Source organism: Nasonia vitripennis, assembly GCF_009193385.2.
Source record: "Nasonia vitripennis strain AsymCx chromosome 2 unlocalized genomic scaffold, Nvit_psr_1.1 chr2_random0002, whole genome shotgun sequence".
Lineage (NCBI taxonomy): Eukaryota > Metazoa > Arthropoda > Insecta > Hymenoptera > Pteromalidae > Nasonia > Nasonia vitripennis.
The window spans coordinates 4,102,566-4,123,832 of NW_022279608.1; the positions used below are offsets into that span (position 1 = coordinate 4,102,566).

General features: G+C 39.4%; 1 protein-coding gene and 1 long non-coding RNA gene across 5 annotated transcripts in view; one reads left to right on the forward strand and one right to left on the reverse strand.

The window, feature by feature from the left end:
* The window catches only part of LOC103315959 (kinesin-like protein Klp10A), a 435,695-nt gene that overhangs the window by 353,387 nt on the left and 61,041 nt on the right, over positions 1-21,267 (forward strand). For all 4 annotated transcript variants that reach the window (XM_031923908.2, XM_031923909.2, XM_032601480.1 and 1 more), the window contains one exon: positions 1,534-1,740. In XM_031923908.2, the coding sequence (XP_031779768.1) occupies positions 1,534-1,740 (207 nt within the window). The remainder of the gene's footprint in view (positions 1-1,533; positions 1,741-21,267) is intronic.
* Positions 16,185-18,348, reverse strand: LOC116416231. Its single transcript, XR_004226739.1, has 4 exons — positions 17,864-18,348; positions 17,064-17,453; positions 16,563-16,845; positions 16,185-16,473 (listed from the first exon to the last, which is right to left on the reverse strand). It is a non-coding gene; the product is annotated as an uncharacterized LOC116416231 (long non-coding RNA).

Sequence of the window (21,267 nt, forward strand, 5' to 3'; positions counted from 1 at the left end):
TCTCACGTGATATTTTGCAATAGGGTAGTACATTGAACTCAAACGAAGACGCATTTGAATTTGCGTCAAAGACTAATTCATTTCAGTTTTGCCGCGAAGACTATAGTATTTTTATATATATGTGTATATATATATATATATATATATATATATATATATATATATATATATATATAAATACTATAGTCTTCGCGGCAAAACTGAAATGAATTAGTCTTTGACGCAAATTCAAATGCGTCTTCGTTTGAGTTCAATGTACTACCCTATTGCAAAATATCACGTGAGATCTTACATGAGATCTCACCTGAGATCTCATGCCGAAATCTCATCTGTTATTTTGGTCCGGAAGCTGCCGGATCCTCTTATTTATTCAAAAATGAGTTTTTTAATATTGGTAGTCGCCTTAGAAGAAGTAATCATTGATCAACTAGTAAATTTAGGATTGGCAAAATATAATACAAATAAAGAAAATATAATAAGAATAATAGTATCGTACGATATTGTATGACACAACGTGCGTAATCCGAGATTTAGAGCGTGCATTTTTGTACAAGCGTGCGGTAAATCGAGATTTACGCCAGGGCGTGTCATACAGTAATAATGTTTACCGCAATAAATCAATAATGTTTACCTGCAAACGTTTTGCGCATCTTAAAAAAGTCACGTCGTCTAGTTGACGCACAAAAATTGAAGTACTATGAAAAGGTACCGCTATATTAGGGCGTTCGATATCCGAGGAAATCCGATAGCCACTTGCAGCGTGTGTAAATAAGTGTGGCTCATATGTAAGGGAAGAGCTAAGCTGTGCGAGCATGCTAACATCCGCGGCGAAGTGTGCGTAGTGGGGGGAAAGAGCTTCCGCTGCTTTTGTAAAGATCGGTCTATCGCGCCGTTGTGACGGTCGCCGTTTGCCGATTCACTCCCCAGTAAAATATGTACCCGTCGAGTCTATAGAAGTATTTACTTCGAAACTCTCAAGATACTTACTACGTAACTTGTCATGACCGTTTCATTTTGTTTATTGTTAGACAACTAAAATTTTCTCTTAACGTATTATAACGTCATAAATACACCATAAGTTACGTAGTAATTATCTTGAGAGTTCTTCCTAATTGATCACTATATAATTTAACTTTTAGTTAAGTAAGCCCTTTATTGACCAAAACAAATTTTATTGCTTTATTATGATTAAATATAATAAACTTGACTTTGGTTGATTGATCTCAGTTCTTTTGCATCTGTTATTTCGTTGCGGAATATATCAAACTCGCCTAACCTTTTACTATTATACTATTATATTATTTTTTTGTTATATTTGGTTAAGATAATTAATACTGTCATCGAATAATTACAAAGAGTTCAAAAACATTTTTTAATATTCAAAATTTATTTCTATTATATTCTATAATTTTAAAGCTGGTCCTGTGTACTAGTAGCTATAACTACTTTTTTTAAAATAACCAAAACAAAAATTATTTTATGTATAAAAATAATAGTAAGCAGAATTAAAAATAATATATTTTGTTTTTGCAGATTGCAATGATAAGTCCTGGAATGAGCTCATGTGAACATTCTCTAAACACGTTGCGCTATGCAGATAGAGTGAAAGAACTTGCTGTTACTGATCCTAGCGAAACTCGAAGTTCAACAGAAGAAAACGAAACTAACTTGCAGGTTAACGAAAATTCTAATAACAGTGCTTTATCTGATAGCGATTTAGCACAATTAATATCATTGAACGTAAGTATATAAAATTAAATAAATTGTATCTATCGATGTATCTTACAAAAAATTTCTATAATTTAATGTCATGACTTGAAAGAGAATAGATATTTAAGTTACCGATCCTGATCATTATTTTTTAAGCGATTACCTACCGTTTTATTAATCGAAGCATTCTTTTGTAACCTTCATCTCACGGCTATGACAGCGGTTAAATTAACTGCGATTCATAATGAATTTTTTTTGAGATTACAATAGTTGACGTTTACTGCAAGCAGGACAATTGATAGTGGTGACGAGTCAATGTAGTTGTTCTTGGAACGGTGCATTACAGTGAACATCAATTACCTGCACTGGCAAAAATTATTCTTGCCCCAAGAAGAATCTTACTGTAAATTTAAGATGAAAATCCGCTTTATGTTAAAATTATTCTTCAATTATTAAGGGGAATTCGCTTGACTTTTTTCATATTTATGATTTTACTCATTTCTTTAAACAAGGTTTTCATCTTGAAGCTATAGTGAGATTAATTATTTTTCGTGTTATAAGAAATAATTGTTTTAAGTGTGCTGATTTTTAACACTTGACATTTTAAAAACTAATTTCACTACCTTTATTAGCGTATATTGTAGAAATACAGAAACTCTTTAGACATTTTCTTCGTCCAATAAATTCAATAATCCATCTAATTATATCTTTACTTTCTGGAGGAGAAATCATAATTATAATACTAAGGTACAGATTAGCGAGGATAGACACAAAACTTATAGTTGCCAATATTTTACCTTGTAAAGGTTGTTTTCTTAACCGATATCATATCCTTTTAATGAGCTTTCTTAAAGTTCGGAAATAATAACTTCGACATAATTGATCTCAAGATGTGGTTGCTACTGCGACGTAGTAGTCTACTGTAGTGTGCTACAGTAGACTACTACTAAATATTGTTGTTGTATATTGACAACTGCATACAAGAAGGCCGTATCTCGGTGCAGTTTTAATAAAACGTCGAGAGTGCGCAACCAGTCTGCGAGGTAATACTTTTGAGCCAGGTGCAACCTAACCTTAAAATGTCAGATTTTTACTGAATATACTGCACTACGATTGGCTGTCTCTTTTCGCGCAAGATATTTACATTCAGGAATTTCTGACCTAAAAAAATTAAATTTGAGAAAACATGACAAGAACGCGCAAAGAGCGTCGGAAGTAAGCTAGTGCGACAGCAGTATCTAGTCGTCAGCGGTGGAGAGGGGAGCCGAGACTGCATCGTACATGCCTGCTGTAAAGATCAGGGCCAAGCGCCTCAAAATTTAATGTTTATAGGTACCCAGGTGAGCAGCGAGCTGCGTGAACGAGCGTTCGGCGGTGTAGCCAAGCCTACTTTCTCGCTTTCGGGTGCGCTCTCTCTCTCTCTCTCTCTCTCTAATGGGAGACTTCAACTCTGACCAGCTTTCTTCATCTGAAGATGCCAAGTTTATCAAGGCCTTCATTGATGAAAATTCCCTTTCTTCTGTCCCCTATGGTGCCACGCATCATAAACAGGGTTCGGATACCTGGCTTGACTTGTGTCTAATTGACGAGCAGGATCGCCTGCTGTCACACTGGAAGACAGACTCACCTTTCATCAATGGACACGACCTTATCACGGCCACTCTCGACGTACAGATTCCACGATACGTACCTAACACATACTCCTACAGAAACTTTAAGGGAATCAACGCCGAGAAGCTAAGGGACTTTCTTAGCGCATGTGACTGGTCATCCCTCACCGCTTCATCACTTGATGAATGCATCTCTACACTTAACGCTATCCTCACTAACGCCATTAATCATCTCGCCCCATTACGGACTGTAACACTGAGAAAACGAAGTCACCCGTGGTTCACCACGGCTCTTCGTGACCTTGTATCTGAGAGGGAGAGACTTTACAGGCGTTTCAGGGACTCCAGGCTTGATTCAGATCTCCGCTTATACAGACTAGCTAGAGACAATGCTCATAAACAGGTCGAGGAAGCCAGGCTGAATTATTACTATTCACGCCTGTCAACCTTGACTGATGTTGCCGAGATCTGAAGAGAGCTGGAGAAACTTGGAATTTCTGCAACTAAGGCCCCTTTGCCACCTCGCTTTAGCACAGATGAACTCAACAAGCATTTCAGCTCGATCTCCAATGATCCATTAGCTCCTGCTGTTGAGGAGTATCTTCTAACCCTGGAAAGTCTTGACCTCCCAGAACATTTCGAGTTTGGCACCATAACGGAATCGGACGTGTTGGCTGCAGTATCGCACTTCGACACCCAGGCCAGGGGAAGCGACGGCATCCCTCAGGTTGTTATCTCAAAAGTACTGCCAGTTCTCGTTCCTCTACTATGTCACATTTACAACCTGTCACTGAGCGAAACCCGTTTCCCATCTGCCTGGAAATTGTCACTTGTGCGTGCACTCAACAAAGTCAGTTCACCAACAGCCCTGACTGACTACCGTCCGATTTCACTTCTCTGCTTTCTCTCCAAGGCACTGGAGTGGCTGGTGCACAGGCAAGTCTCACAATACCTTGAATCAAGGCTCTTACTAGACAACTATCAAACAGGCACTGGCCACAGCACTCAGTCTGACCTAATTAAGCTAACTGATGATGTCAGGGTCGGGATAAACAAAAAGAAAGTGACACTCCTTCTACTCTTTGATTTTAGCAAGGCGTTTGACACTGTATGTCACGTCCGGCTCCTGAGGAAGCTATCCACCTTCGGCTTCTCTAAGCAGGTTATCCGCTGGTTTGACTCCTATCTCACTGAGAGAGAGCAAGCCGTCGTTGGTGACAATAGCGAGCGTTCCTCTTGGCAGTGTCTTAACATCGGCGTCCCGCAGGGCTCCGTCTTAGGTCCCCTGCTGTTTGCATTGTACATCAACGACATCGGTTTCTGTCTAGACTCCGATGTTTCCCATCTTATTTACGCGGATGACTTGCAAATTTACAGTCATTGCCACCTCGAGGAGCTCGATTCTTTATCAAACAAGATGAGTGCTAATGCCGAGAGGATAATGGGCTGGGCTGCGCAAAACAAGCTTAAACTTAATGTTACAAAAACCAAAGCAATTGTCCTGGGCTCCCCATACTACATAAATCTACTTCCCTCAACAGCTAACACATTCATTAATATCGGGGGTGCCCAGGTCAGCTTTGAATCCTCTGTGCGTAATATGTGACTGGTGCTTGACTCTAAACTCTCGTGGAAGGAGCACGTTACACAAGTGTGTAAACGTGCTCACTCGCTAATGTACAGGCTTTACTTTTGTATAAAGAGTACCAATCTCAGATTACGCAAACATCTCGTGCAAGCACTCCTATTTCCGATCATCGACTACTGTTCTCTTGTATACTGTGACTTGACGCAGGAACTCGACTTAAAACTACAGAGGCTCGAGAATACAGGAATCCGGTACATCTATGGTGTAAGGAGGGATGAGCACATCTTCCCTTACAGGCGGGAGCTGCAGTGGCTAACCATTGACGGACGCAGGAAGTATTTCGCAGTCTGCTTCCTTCGTAAAATGTTTAACTCGGTCGTACCATCATACGTACTGGCCTTTTTTGATTTCCGCGTCTCACTCCGGCTTGTGAGGGGCGAGGTGACACCTCTGGAAATACCTGCCTTCGTGACTGAGACGCTGAGGAACTCGTTTCATATCAGCGCCTCATACTTATGGAATAGCCTGCCATCACACATCAGAAACACCTCATCTACTGTCATCTTCCGAAAACTTGCTAAAGATCACTACTTTCAACTCGAAAACACATAACTCATACACACTCACGCACACGCACACACCTACTCATTCTCGCGCTATTCAGGTACACTTTTACACTATACACAATCTAAACACGCTTCAACTTACTGCATTCTACTTTCACCTCATAATACTGAATCTTACTATTGTACAACATAATGTACGCAAATAAAAACTATCTAATCTAATCTCTCTCTCTCTATTTGTCCGCTTGTCGGACCACTTGTCAAAGTTCTGCTGCCTTAAGGTCCGTGGTGCGCTGAAGTTTAAGTAGAGCTCTTTTGTCCCGGGCAAGATTTTTGATCTGCTTGTGCACATTATTCCAGTCTCTGGAAAAATTGATTAGTTCCTCAATTTTGTCGTCTAGACGATCCAGTCGTGCACTTCTGCGTTCCAAGCAGGTAGTTCTTTCTTTGTTGCAGTTGAACTCTTCTACTGTCTAATAAGACAGCTAACAGACTTAGCCACTGATGGAAACATAGCTATAAGTAATAACTTATAGCTATGTTTCCATCAGTGGCTAAGTGAAGAACCTCTGTATTCGGCTTGTGAGTTTGCCTCCCCCCCCCCCCCCCCCCCGAATTTCATGGAGCCAGCGTCGCCACCGAGGCTTGCACACGATCAGAACCCGTGGCGAGACTTGGCTTTGTCGCCTCACCCGCTTGGGGTAGTGTTATTGTGAACTTACTATCCATATTTGGTTCATTTTCGGGGTTCCTTCTTCTAGCCTGTTTAGTCCGCGGATTATATTTTATTTCTGCTCCATTCTCCGACACGTTGAGGAGACCTCTATGCGACGATGGACATTTCCCTATCCGCCACCTATAGGGACGCGCCACATAGGGGTTATCGGCATCCCCGCACGCGCGCGCGCGCGCGTGTGTCTGTGTGTGTATTGTGAATATGTTTTATAATGTTGCACATTTTCAGAGAGAGAAAGATATACATTTTTTTATAAATATAATTCTGAAGTGTATAGAATTAATTGTGATTCCATATCTCACGCAATTTTTGACCGATCGGGCTGTAATTTTAGGATGTGTCTCCTCGCGCACAGACTAAAAAACCTTTTTTTTATTCCGATGCTCTACGTTGTTTTTTAAATGCGGGCACGATTTGTTAGATTTTTACGTGTATTTTTGAATAAAAATTTTGGTGTTACACGATTATCTCTGAGAGACTTTAGTCAATCGGGCTAAAAATTTGTGTGAAACTCCCCTCACCACCAGAATCCTGTGGTTCTATTTTTAGCTTAATCCCGCACATATACGCAGAATGCGGTCACATTCAAAAATCGCCAAAAACGGTTTTTTGGCTCTAACTAGAATCTTGAGCATTCTATAAAAAATAGTTAAATAAAAAAGTTGTAGATTCTTGAAAAATACAATTTTTTTCTATCAACATGAAATCATGAAAACGCTTATAACTCAAATTAATAGTCCAAAATCGCTGTTCTACAGCATAAAAAATCAATTATTTATAAAAAAACTGTACGTTTTACATGAAAATGTTGAATGTAAAAGTTGTAGATATTTTAAAAACGCAACCTTTTATTGTGATAAAAATTTTTCGAAACATTTTATGAACGTTTTAAAATGCAATTTATTACATCGGACAGTGTCCGCAGAAACAAAAGTATTATTATACCCAAAAACAGGAAAAGTATTAATAATAAGCACGATTTTAAAAAAGCCATAGTAGTTTTCAATGCGCTACCAAATGATTTGAAAGCTATAAATATAGAAAAACACGTGCAAACGAAAATGATCAAAAACTGGATTAAAATTAACTGTTAGTAGTTTGATTGAGATGCTGTATATAGAATATACATTATCAAATAAGTATTGAAATTATATTATTCTACAAAGTGATTTCACAAGCATATAATAGCTGAACTGTTATATTGTTAAAAGTTTAAAACGAAAATGATATAAATTGTTTTTTAGTTTGTAAGATTTTAGTATATCTGTTACAATGCCGCTACCCTAAGCGGGTCTTGGGCGTTGTCGTCCAGATCGGACGGGTGGGTGCCTATCACCACTACACAGCGCGTCCTTAGGTTGCGGATAGAGGAACAGCCCCTGAGAAAGAGGTTAGCTGCGAATAAATTGAATAAGCAGCCGCGGACAGCCGATAGGAACAGGCGTGGGTGTGATGAGCACACACTGTCGAACGCATTCATCTAGAAACGCTACGCAAGCACCACAACAAAAACACTTCACATTATCTCTTATCTCTCAATCTATCTCTTTCCTCACACATTACAAAAATGGGCAAAAATCCTGCTGCCGAGTAGGATGCGGGAGCGATGACAACTGCCCCGAAAGGGGATGTGTAGAATGATTCGTCACCTGGTCTTACGCGGTAACGATGCCAGCGAAGGCGCGCTGCCTTGCAGGGGGGCGTTAGGATGCAAGAATGAAACCGTAGTGTGTCTGACGACGAATTGACACTGTCCTCGTCAAAGTCGGAAAGCTCTCATACTTAGTTCTAGAGAGGTATGGGGGTTATCACCTCTAGAACGGTGGACTCACCTGCGATCGGAACAGGATCCGAAGCGCGCGGGTTTAACATAACATCATGGCTCAAAAAAATCAAATCCGAACCAAAAGGGACTTAAGGGTCGGAACTTGGAATGTTCGCAGTCTATACAGAGCAGGTGCGTTTAAAGAACTCGTAAAGGAAGCTGATAGGTACAATCTAGATTTGGTAGCAATACAGGAATCGCGGTGGCCAGATGGCGAAGTACTAGCATCGGGTAACTTCACGTACCTGTATGGGGCCGGGAGTGGGGGATCTCTAGGCACCGGATTTCTCGTAAGCAAAAGCATCATACATTCGGTTTACAAGTTTCAAATCCGTCAATGATAGGCTCTCGTACATCATTATCGAAGGGGAATGGTATAGATATGTATTTATTAATGTACACTGTCCTACGGAGGACAAAGAAGAAGAAGCTAAGGATCTCTATTACGAAACTTTAGAGCAGGTAATCGACCAGTTCGCGTCTTACGACACAAGAATAGTATTAGGCGATTTCAATGCTAAAATAGGTAGGGAGGAAATGTTTAGGCCTACTATAGGTAAGGAAAGCCTGCACGAAGCCAGCAATGATAACGGTATTAGGGTCATAAATTTCGCGGCGGCAAAAGATCTTATAATAAAAACTACGTGTTTTAAGCACAAGAACATACACAAGGCAACGTGGACATCGCCGGACGGGGCCACACAGAACCAAATTGATCATTTCCTCATTGAAAAAAGGCGTCATACTAATGTTCTTGACGTAAGGGCTTACAGAGGGTCAGATAGCGACTCGGACCACTTCCTAGTAGTAGCCAAATTAAGAGCTAGACTAGTAGCGAATCAAAATAGTAAGCGAGCAAACAAGGTAGAAAGCTTCGATATTGAGAAACTACGAGATAGAACAGAGCGAATTAGGTACCAGATAGAAATTAATAACAGGTTTCAGGCACTTGAAGAAGCAAACACATCGCCGGAGGGGAATGACGAACCGAATAGCTTATGGGGGGACATCGAAAAAACGGTAAAAGAGGCCGCGAACAAAGTACTGGGTAAAAAGAAAAAGCCAAAGAGCAAACCATGGTTTGACGAAGAGTGCGAACTCTGGTTTGAAAGGCGCAAAAAGGCTAAATTAGATAGCTTACAAAATAGAAGCGATAGGACCGTAGAAGAGTATTCTAACGTAAGGAAGCAGACGAGCGCCATCTACAGAAATAAGAAGCGTGAGTATTAAAAGAATCTTACTAGGAGAATAGAAACTAACAGAAAGGAAAATAACCCCCGCGAAATGTACAGAGGGATTAACGCCATCAGAAAGGGTTTTAGGAGTAGAGCGCAATTGATGAAGGACGAAAACGGGGACCTCGTAACAAATGACAACGAATTACTGTCGCTGTGGAAAAATTATTTCGATAAATTATTAAACGTGCACGAAAATAGCGAAGAATTAGGGGACGAAATTGACACTGCTGAACCCCACGTGGAGGAACCGAGCTACCAAGAAGTAGAGGCCGCGATTAAAAAACTAAGAAACAATAAAGCCGCGGGAAATGACTCTATACCATCTGAGTTACTCAAATATGGGGGCGTCGAGCTCACTTTCAAAATCTATAAACTAGTATGTGCCATCTGGAAAAATGAAACAATACCCGAAAATTGGAAGGAATCTATCATTATACCGATTTTTAAAAAGGGGGATAAGACAGACTGCAATAACTATAGGGGTATTTCACTTTTAGCAACGTGCTACAAAGTTCTGTCAAACGTAAAACAAGCTAGACTCACTCCATTCGCGGAAGATATAGTAGGAGATTATCAGTGCGGATTTCGGCGCAACAGATCGACGAGCGATCAAATGTTTACCATAAGACAGTTGTTAGAGAAAAAGTGGGAATTTTGCGAAACCATACACCAACTATTTATAGATTTTAAAAAAGCGTACGACTCTATTAAGCGAAGCAAAATGTATCAAATTCTAGTACTTCTCGGTGTACCGAAAAAACTCGTGAGATTAATTCAAATATGTCTGAACGGAAGCACGGGAAAGGTCCGAGTAGGCGGTAATGTATCAGAACCCTTCATGATACGCGATGGTTTAAAACAAGGAGATGGGCTCTCTACGGTGCTGTTCAACTTAACGTTAGAGTATGCCGTTAGAAAAATGCAGGTTAGCCAGCTGGGCGCAACGCTTAATTGAACAACGCAGATACTAGGCTACGCAGATGATTTGGATATAATGGGGGATTGTAGGGAAACGATAGCAAGAAACGCGGAAATCCTCATAAAAGCGGTGGAGTATACAGGGTTAGAAGTGAGTGAATCAAAAACAAAGGACATGATTGTGGATAAGCTAGGCATCTGCAGAGGGGAGGAAGATCTCAGAGTTGGGAATTTTACTTTTGAAAAGGTTAGCGAATTCAGGTATCTGGGTACGACCATAAATGATAGAAACGAGATTAATGTCGAAATAAATAAGAGACTCCATTCGGGTAATGCTTGCTTCTACGCCGTGAGTAATTTACTTAAGTCGAGGCTGTTGTCTAAAAACGTTAAAATAAGAATATACAGGACAATAATACTGCCGGTGGTTCTGTACGGGTGCGAAACGTGGGCTCTCACTAAGCAGGCGGACAACCGTTTTAGGGTATTTGAAAATAAAGTCTTGCGAAAAATATACGGGCCGCAGGGTGGACCATTTTAATCTATTATGGGAAATATCTCAGATTTATGGTTGGATACATAAAAATGTTTTAGACAAAAGTTGTAGAGGTCAAAGGGGGTAAACTTTTGGTACCAACAACTTTGACCTTGAACTTGTTTTTGAAGGTCATTTCAAGGTCAAGATCATTTTTTTAAATAGGAAAACCTACTTTTGACTCCGGATTTAAAAAGTGCAGAAAATTTTACGTTCCAAATGATATTTTGAACACGGTCACGGAAGGTCAGATGAAGGTCAAATTTACGAAAATTGTTAAATAATGTGTGTTAGCTCGGAATAACGGTAGGAAACATCAAAATGCTTTTAAAAAACGTTGTCAAGGGTGGAGAGTTTCACTTTCTGGTTGCAATAACCTTGACCTTGAATTTCGTTCTCAAGGTTATGTCAAGGTTAAAGTGATTTTTCAAGCGAGAACCCCTGCTTTTGATCTCCGATTTGGTAAAAATAAGAGAATGCCCGTTGGAAATGCTAATCAAGGTCATGGTAAGGTCGTGTCAAAGCCAATTTACTGTGCACTTCAAAAATTAAAAATAAATATTAGAAGGTCAAAAGACATCAAAGACCTTGAACATCTGTCTAATTTTGAGGTAAAATTAGCCTAAAATATCAAAAAATTACATGAAATCCATTAATTTTTTTAAGACAAATCTTTCTCACTTGGTATTTTACATTTTTTAAAAGATAGAAAATCAGCCAAGTACCTATGACTTTCTCAAAGCTTTTTACTTCCTATTTTTAGTGTTACCCAAATAGTTTAATTTTTAGGGTACCTCTTTTTTTCGTAGTGCCTCGTGTATCTTGCCCCTGCTGGCTGAGTTAAACACATTTTCAACATCCAGTGTAACAATAGCACCGTACTTCTTGGCTTTTCCTTTCCATCTCTTTCCTTCTATTGCAGTTCTAGCGGTGTCGACTACTAAGCTTACGTCGTCAAGAGTGAAGCGTTTTTTCCTGAAGCTGTATTGATATTCTGCTAAGTCATCTGCTTCTTCAATGACGGTCCATTCTAACGCCGATTATGCGCTCTGAAATCTTGCCTTGGGTGTCCATCAAGCGAGCGAATGCGAGGGGAACGTGCGCGGTTTCACAGGCAAAGCCGGGCCGATGACTCGGTGGCGACGAATCTCGGCCTTCGGCGGTTCGTCCCGGATAACGGAAATATCGGGACACTTACTCACTCGTTGGTCGAACGCTTATTATCTCGTCCTCGCGACCGGTTACGGCTCCCCAGGAGTAAAGGTTGGCTTCTGTGGTTTTGCAGGCGTCCCTCTAGTCACTCGAAGCACGATGAAACACTCTTGTGCGCCGGGTACGGTTAATTGGCTCGCGGATTTCTGACGGTTTTCGAAGCGTAGATCTATATCTCGTCGCGCGATCTGCTGATGACGCTGAAAATGAATATGAGTATGATTTGGGTAAGGGTGCAAATGAGAGAAAACACGGGTTTCAGGGAAATTCGGGTATCTTTACTTCACCGCCGCTACACTCTCTTTTCCTTGCTTTACTTCTTGAAAGCAAACTTCCACGGGTACTCCTGCCTTATGACTCGTGTTCCACTTTTGCCGAGCAGTACGCGGAATTGCGCACTCCAGGGTGGCCGCAGATGAAACAGCTGCCTCCCGCTTTCGTTGCCGCTCGTCTCGGCGGCGGATGCCTTGGGCTATCCGGGTAGTACGGATGCCCGCTTGCTCTTCTCGGCGGTCGCGGATGCGCGCCGTCTAGACTTCAGCCTCGGGATGCGCGCTCTTACCGGCGCGAAGGCAGTACTCGTCGAACCGACCGAACGTTCTCCAGACCCTGGATTGTCTAGCGCAGCTTCTCCAGCTTCTCATCGACTGTCTTCCAGTCCAGGTTCGTCGATGATTCATCCGATGACGGTGTGATCACCGAACTCGTGAGGCTCTCTCTGCCCCGTGCATCCTTATCTGAGGACGACGTATCTGCTGCATCCGCGGGGTGGTCTTCTTCGCCTGGCGTCTCCTGCGCGCCGGTCACCTCAATAATGGTTTGGACCAACACGTCCAGCTCGTTGTCGCTGAGCTCCTCTTCTTCTCTGGCGCCTCCCAGGTGCACAGCGTCGGCGTATTCCCGCAGGTATCGCGGCTCGAGTCTAGCCGTCCAGGTGTCGGTGGTGCCTACGATACGCTGTCTACGGGCCTCGCCTGTTCGGGCGCGAAGCTCCGCGATGTCCCAATCTTGATCTTGATCCATTGGCCTTCTGATAATAGCTGTTTGAGGCAAGGGGGAAGGAAAGAAAATGCTACGATTTTGATGAAGTAAATTATACCAGGCGATTCTTAGCGCCTCACGGCCGCCCTGGTTTACGTTTTTTGGGCTCCGTGCCGCCGGTGGGCACATCGCTCGGCGCTGCATCTTTAGCATGTTAGCGCTATTTGCTCGCGCACCTCGCCTTATCGATAGTTGTCTGTGTGGGCGTCGGAGGGCTCCTACCTTTACTTGCTCGCTCTTGTTTGCCTGGGGCTCAGTTCACGGTGCCGTTACAAATCGGCCAGGCTTCTGTTCTAACGTGGTCTCTCCAAGCCGGTATCATTTCTTCGGCGGCTAGGTCTTTTATTTTTTCTTCGGCATTCTGGAGGCTGAACGTGTTTGTTCCGACCTGCGCGATAATGGTATACGGGCCGATGAAGGGTACTGCGAGCTTTGCCGCTCAGATTGCCACTCTTCTTGCTGCAGACGAGAGTGTATGGCATCGCTTCCACACCAACTCGCCGACCTGGAATTCTGCAGAGCGACGTCGCTTTTCAAAGTGCGCCGCCTAGCGATCTTGCGCTATTTGCGACAACTCTTTCGCCTAATCGTGTAGGGCCGGGAGCTTAGCGAACCGTTTTTGCCACTTGCTGATCCTCTCTCGTTCGATCGCCTGTCGGTCTTCCTTGTGTCTGAATGACGCAGGTGCGTTTAGCTACGGTTGCCGCGTGCACTGCCGTATTATACGAGAACGCAATTTCGTTCAATTGCTCGTCCCAGGTGCGATGGTTACCGTTCGGTCTACCCTTCCCACAGGGTTTGCCTGCGGATGGTACGGCGGAGTATAGGAATGTCTTATGCCTTGTGCCGTCAGATACTCGTCTCTCACTTTATTTTTGAACTCTGTGCCGTTGTCAGAGTGAAATACTTCCGGAGCTCCCAAACGTAGTATGACTCGTTCTTTGGGCGCTGCTAACACAGCTCTCCCGTTAGCTTTCCGGAGAGGCACGCACTCGATCCATTGAGTGAAAAGATCTTGGAAAATGATGGTGTACTCGTGCCCGATTTTTAAAAATTGCCGCTACCACGACGCCATCCCGTGGAAGCGTTGCAATTATTTTAAGTTTTTCGGGACTGGGTAGTCGATTATCAGTGCGATCTTGTCGGGATCTGGACTAAAGACGTTCCTGTTCACTAATATTCCACTTCATTCCCGCAGAACACGCTCTTCTACCGGTTCACGTTTAACCCCGCGTCTTTTATTCGTTTCAGCACACATTCAAGGACCCTCATGTGCTCCTCGAACGTTTCCGTGACAATTATCGCGTCTAAATACGCGAACGCATGTGATTGCAGTTCAGGCGTAATAATTTTATTCATGAGGGGCTGAAATGTGGCTTCGGTCTTGAATAATCCAAATGGGAGCCTCGTTAACTGAAATAATTCCAATTCAAGTACCGTAAATGCCGTATATTGTTTACTCTCTTCGCACAGTGGTATTTGGTGATACGCGCTACTGAGATCTATCGTAGATATGTAGCGCACCTGTTGTAATTTTTGCAGTATAGCATTCATCTGCGGCAACGGGTACGTGTCACAGCGCGTGACTGCGTTGATCTTCCTGAAATCGACGCAAAATCGATATTTCCCGTTACTTTTTCGCACCATCACCACTGGGCTTGAAAATGCACTATTCGATGGTTCAATTATTCCTGCTGTAAACATGGTTCTCACTTGCTTGTACATTTCTTCCTCTAGTTTCCTCGAGACCGGGAAGTATTTCTGCTTTATCGGTCTCGTTGACTGCATCTCTATCGTGTGTTCTATCCAGCTTGTGCAACCGATTTTTCCGGAGTCCGTGCCGATTATCTTGTCCAGAAGGGCATTAAGCGCCTCCCGCTGTTGCTCTTGTACATTCGCCAAGCCCATCGATGCCAATTTCGGTGTCCTCCTTTGATCGCCCCCAACTCTAGGTTGTAACATGGTGAAATTTCACCATGTGACAAAGTTCGGGAGAAGATAGGGCAGAGTGTCCCAAGGTCGAGTAAATGAGTCTGAGTGTATGTGGCTAATATCGTCTGTTTGTTTTGAGCAAAACGACGCCGGAGTAGGAGAGTTGTTCGAAAAAGAACTAAAGTATAACGGCCGTTGCCAGCTCCCGCAGAGGTCAAGGAGGGGCGGGAGAAGACGCCGGACCAAGTTGGCGCGGCAACAGAGGAGCCAAGGACTTGACAGGGCGCTCAAGTAACGGCACGCGCATCATAAGGCGTTGTACGCAGATAGAGGAGCCCTGGTGGAGTCTGACAGCGCTAGAGTCCGAAGCAGCTAGATCGGCGTTGCAGTATACCACAAAGAGTCGGGAACATAAACTGCTGCGTATCGCGCTCGAAATTTAATAATTGTACACTTGGGTAAAGGGCCCTGACATCAGTGACATTTTGTTGTTTCAGGTTCCGTAATTCAGAGTTGCTAAACTCTAATTTATCTGCGAGCGTATGGCTGTACGTTGTAAGGAACGCGAGAGTTTGAATTTCCCGGGCATCAGCTCTAAAAGTTTACGAGTAGAACCGCGCAGCGCATGCGCCGCTGCACAACGAACGAGAACGGTACGCGCGAGCCTGTAGGCAGCAAGCGAGATCGAGACAGAAGTCCCGCGTGGCGGCAGCCAATAGGCGGCGCAGGAGAGGCGGCGACGCACAGTGGGGCCAAATGGAAAAAAAAAATGGACAAAAATCTGCTTCACTTCTGGTTGCGACCAAAATAACTTCTACTGCGGTTGAAATGTACGTTTTTAAGTATATTTTATGAATATTTTTCCCACGCAGTGAATCCTATTGATTTGTAAAAGTTTTACGGACACTAAAAATCGTTAAAATTTCATCAATTTTACCTAATTTGCAGAAATATGAACTAAAACGCTCTTCGAGCGAGGTTGCAAACAAAATAATATTTACCGCGGTGAATATGTTTGTTTTTAAGTATATTTGATACATCTGTTTCTCCCACAGTGATTTCTATAGATTTGAAAAAATCGCACAGTGTAGGAAAACCCTTAGAATTTTTTTATTCCGTAATTTTCATTAATTATTGCATTTTATTTTTGTACATCGAAAAAGCTTTTAATTAGTGTATTCAAGCTGAATTAATAAATAAATAAATTCATATTTGAAAAGTTAAACAATTTAATAAATATTTGAATAATTAAACAAATAAATAGGTACATGAATGAATAAAAAATATTTTTAAAATGTACATTTCGCAAGTTACGATAAATAAAATTTTCGAAACAACAAATTATTAAATTTCACTGTCAGTGTCCTCGCCTTCACTTTCGCTAGAATCATAACTCATTTCCTCGTTTTCTTCACTAATCAATAATCTCTTCATATCTTCAGTTAATTTAGTTGATTTCTTTGCTGGTGATTGATTCAATAGGGACAAGTGTGGATTAGAATTAAAAAGTAATCGTTGAAAAGCAATCGTAATCGTTGAACATATCTTTGTTAGTTTCAACTCTGAAAATGATATGCAGTTGATAAATTAATGTTTTATAAAAAAACAACTACAAAGAAATGCTATCCATCTAGCTATCTATATAACACACCTTGACATTTTTCTTAAAAACCTATCTCTGAACCTTTTTACATTTTTGTGATTGCTTCTTGAGCTTCTTCTGAGAGCATACCAATAGGTAACAATAGTTCTCTTATTATTTTATAACCATGTAATAAAAGTACATGCATCGATCGAGTACCATCCATATAAATATACGTATCGTCTTGCTGTATCTTCAGTATAATCTTGAAACGCTGTAGTATTAATTGAGTATTCAGAAAAGACAACCGCAAGAATAACTTTAAATCTTTGCAGTAATTCTTCGTCAATACCTGAAGAAGGTAAATTCTTTAATATATTATCATATTGTGAAGATTAGTAATTGTAATTTGAATAGTAATAATTATATATATATATATATATATATATATATATATATAAACATATTTTTCACACACGTACGTCATTTAAAATACGCAACTAGTATACGAAACAGGCAAGCTCAGCTATATATTTAACTATATAGCTAGATAATACAAAATATCTATACCTGTAATTCTTGCAACAACATCAACACTGTTAAAGAATCTTGTAGCTGTTTTGCCATCATTAGTGTTTCCAGAGCCTTGTATTGGAGCACACACTAATATGCCAATCTCTTCATGAAGCCCATCTTGAATCTACTTTTTACGAGCAATAATGACATATTCTTTTTTCTTTGGAACCTTTATATAAACAATCCACACTCTACCATGCGATAGGAAATATGTAAAACAAGTTTCATAAATCGAATATGTGCACGGAGGACTGAAAATCCATGCTATAAGGTTGATTCCTTGGTTGGCTTATTAAGCAAACAATTAATATTATTTAGCTGAGATATAGTTGCATCGCAAACAAAACACTTTTGTGATGACGTATCGTGTAAAGCATTGCAAACCTAAAAATAATTTTTTTATTGATAAAGGACTAATAAAAATAGTTTGCATTTTAATAATAATGATTAATGAAATAATAGTGATGTACATCCTGGATATGAAAAAATATCGTTACCCACATAAGGATAGTCGAAATAGATATAAACAAATTTGACTACCTAAAGTGATGTTTTCTAGGTTCTTAACGGAAATTTTACAAGAGGAAGTTTACGAGAACTAGTCATTACTTATAATATCTAGGAGACATGGTTAACATTTTATATTACATATCTTAAATTTAACTGCAAAAAACAGCTTCAATGTAAGTTTCGAATCATCATAAATCGTATGGTAATGTAGTAATGCTAATAAAACTAAAAGAATTTTCCGCAAGTAATGTTCATAAATTAATAAAATTATGTTAGTAAATTACCTTTTCATCAATCATTGTCGGCATCATATTACATCCAATTCTATAGTCTCCAACTTCAATATCATTTAAATAGCCGATTTGTTCTTTTAAATCATCTTCTTGCATTTTACAAAGTTCGTCAGTTTCTTTTTGATACAAAATTTTTATAGGTCGACAGAATCTAGTAGATGATGGTCTCGAATTCGACTAATACATTTTACCATCGTTTCTATCAACTAATTGTAGCGGAACTATACAAGAACAAAACATGTAGTTAAGTACACTACTTTTTTCGTTCGATTTTTGTTTGTATCTATTCCTGTTCGTTTCATCAAACCCATATTTGACAAACAAAACTAATTTTTGCTTAGTATTGTCTTCACAAGGTGGCAACTTCAAAAAATTGCATAAGCTTTTGACTGTTTGTTCCATCAAATCTTGCAGCGAAACTTCACACCTCGTTTCATTGAGCTGCAAGTTCTGTGGGTATGCCTTTTTTTTGGTTTGACAATCTGTATTGAGAAATACGATTATCAATAAACCGTACTACGAATATTTTTACGTATGAGGGTCGGTGGTTTTGTTCTGAGTGAGGGGTAAAGCTCATAATTGCTTCGAAAATACTGGGGCGATGATCGAATATAATTGATTATTCGTGAATGCATTTGTTTGTTTATCGTTACTCATAATCAATGAATAAAATGAATGAATAGTATGAATAGAAAGAGAGAAACATGTGTTAAAACATGCCCAGAAAATGCGTGTTGCTAACTATACGATTTTACTGAATTTATCGTCTCCGAGCCTAAACTACCGATCACGTACTGAATCGTATTGAATCGTAAAGCAAGTGATAAATAAGCGTTTAAGCATTTGCATGCATCTTTTATAGTATCGCTAGGTGGTGTGAGTCCTACCCACGCAATTATCAGAATCGTGAAAGGGGGGTCGGAAGTCGGAAGAATGGGGCTTCGGGGTTAGTCCAGACAGTTGTCATTGTCGTATTTGACAACTCATGCTATATAAGTATAAAAAATCTAAAAAAAAAAATTAGTATGCTGCATTGATAGACTCAATTTTTAGTTTGAAATTAAATATAAAAATACAACATTTTTTAGTTAATATTCTGTAGATTGAACATATTCGAGATGAACTCAAGACAACACTGAGCCAGTTCTAGTAAATTTCCAAATTTTGCCGAAAAACTTTATAAAAAATAACAATAAGATAGTTTAATGAATTATAACAATAACAATGATTTATTAAAATAACAATAAGATTACTTCAATGATTTGTTGTTATTATTAATTATATGTTTATTTAAAACAATATTTCATGTCAAAGTGCTAATTCTTTCTTTGTATCGTATTAATTAATATCTTAATTCTACTTATAAATTTATTCATAAAGATTTAATGAGGCAAGATCTCGGCCAGAAAGCAAGATCTTGGGCGAATATATTTTATTATAATTAAAAAGCGTGAGATTCAAACCGAGATGAAATCTTATTATCGATGTTTCGGGCAGGATGAAGACAATTTTTTTTTTTTTGTAAAAAACAATAAAACATTTTTATTGTTGCTATCTTATAATGTGAGCTTATACATATATTAATTAATCATCTCTCAATAATAAGTAGTAGAAATCCGAATTAAGCGCTTGAAATATTTTTAAGTTTGACAGAATTTGAAAAGGCCTCGATAAATAGGCAGCTATTTTATCAAAAAAGTTTTCCGCCAATACTCGTGAAATCGTAGGGCCAGTGTTGGGATTTCAGCGCTGGCGTATTGGTCAGTCGTGCATAAGGTAGTTGAAGCAAATGGTTCGAATAAATAAAACAGTCGGATTTTTCAGATTATAGATTTTTATACCATTAGTTAGATTTGTGCTTATACGTCACAGGAATGAGTTTCGATTTTTCAATAAATATTTTACCATTCCCCGTGAAATATATGTTTGATGAAAACAATCGAAATGAGATTTTTTTGGGCATAAGACTCACTGTTCATAGTTCATCTTCCAGTTTTACATACTCTTTTAAAAACTGAAAAACTAATTGTTAATTAATGTCCACACATCCCAGTGGAAATAAAAAATGTTTATAAATGTACGAGAATGTGTAATTAAAATGTAATTTTTATTTTAAAAACAAAATAAATATTTTAAATAATATTTTGAACTTGAAGCCAGGATACCTCTCATAAGAAATACATGAAAAGTGTCATGACTGACATTCCAAATATTCAAAGTTAGTGTGCCTGGCGATTGTACATTGATTTTCACTTTTTTATATCCGCTAAAACATATTTAAAAGATGTAAGCGTAATATATAGAGTACATACGTGTTTGTAAGATGGATATAAATCACGTCCATGTCTTCGAGCTCTACTTCTTATCTCGTTATAGGAACTTTTTGTTAGATTACATGTTATCAACATTTCTTAAGCTTCCTTAGGTGTCATTTTTTTCATTGTTAAATTCTGAGAAATTTTGATAGTAGTCATTAGCTCAGTGGCAGATTCATGATCAAAACATTTATCTATTAACTTTGCCTAAAATAAATTCGGCATCTTACTATTACGAGGGAAGTTCGCACACAAATTTTTAGCTCGATTGATAGAAGTCTCTCACAGATAATCGTGTAACACCAAAATTTTTATTCAAAAACACGCAAAAATTGAACGAATTGTGCCCGCATTTAAAAAAAACGTAGACGATCGGAATAAAAAAAATTAGTTTCTAGGTTTGTGCGAGAGGAGACTCCTTCCAAAATTTTAGCCCGATCGGTCAAAAATTGCGTGAGATATCGCATCTCATACATTTTTCGATGACAAAACTATAAGACACTTCCGTGTCGCGGTCTTGCCTAAAAATAGTTTTCATTAATGTTTAACAAAATTTCCATATAATTATGCGTAAAATCATAATAGCATGTGAGTAATTAACGCAGACAAAAGAAAAAAAAGAATCTCGTAATCAACAATAAACAAGACTATTATTTATTATATATTTTTTTTAAGACTTGTGCAAGTTTCAGTTTTTCGCATCAAACTGCACCAAAAGGTGCAGTTTGATGCGAAAATGTATAAAACAATTCAATATTTTGTAAAGTGCAAAAATATTTTCTAACACTCACAATAATGTTTTTCTACGATAAAGTAAATAATTCCCTTTCTCCCGAGTTTTTTCTTCTGATTGGATGTATTGAAAAACAAAATCATTTTCTAGTCACTTTTCGTACTTAATGTTAAATGTTTCAAAGTTTCTTTTATTTTTTGGTAATAAATTAAGTTTTTTTCTTATAATTATTTAAAAAGCAGCTACTAAGTTTCCTATGTAATAAAGACTTAATTTCGTCAGTCACCTCCAAACCAAATTTTCTTAAAAGGTATACAATTATAGCCTCCTTTTGTTCGTCTATAGTT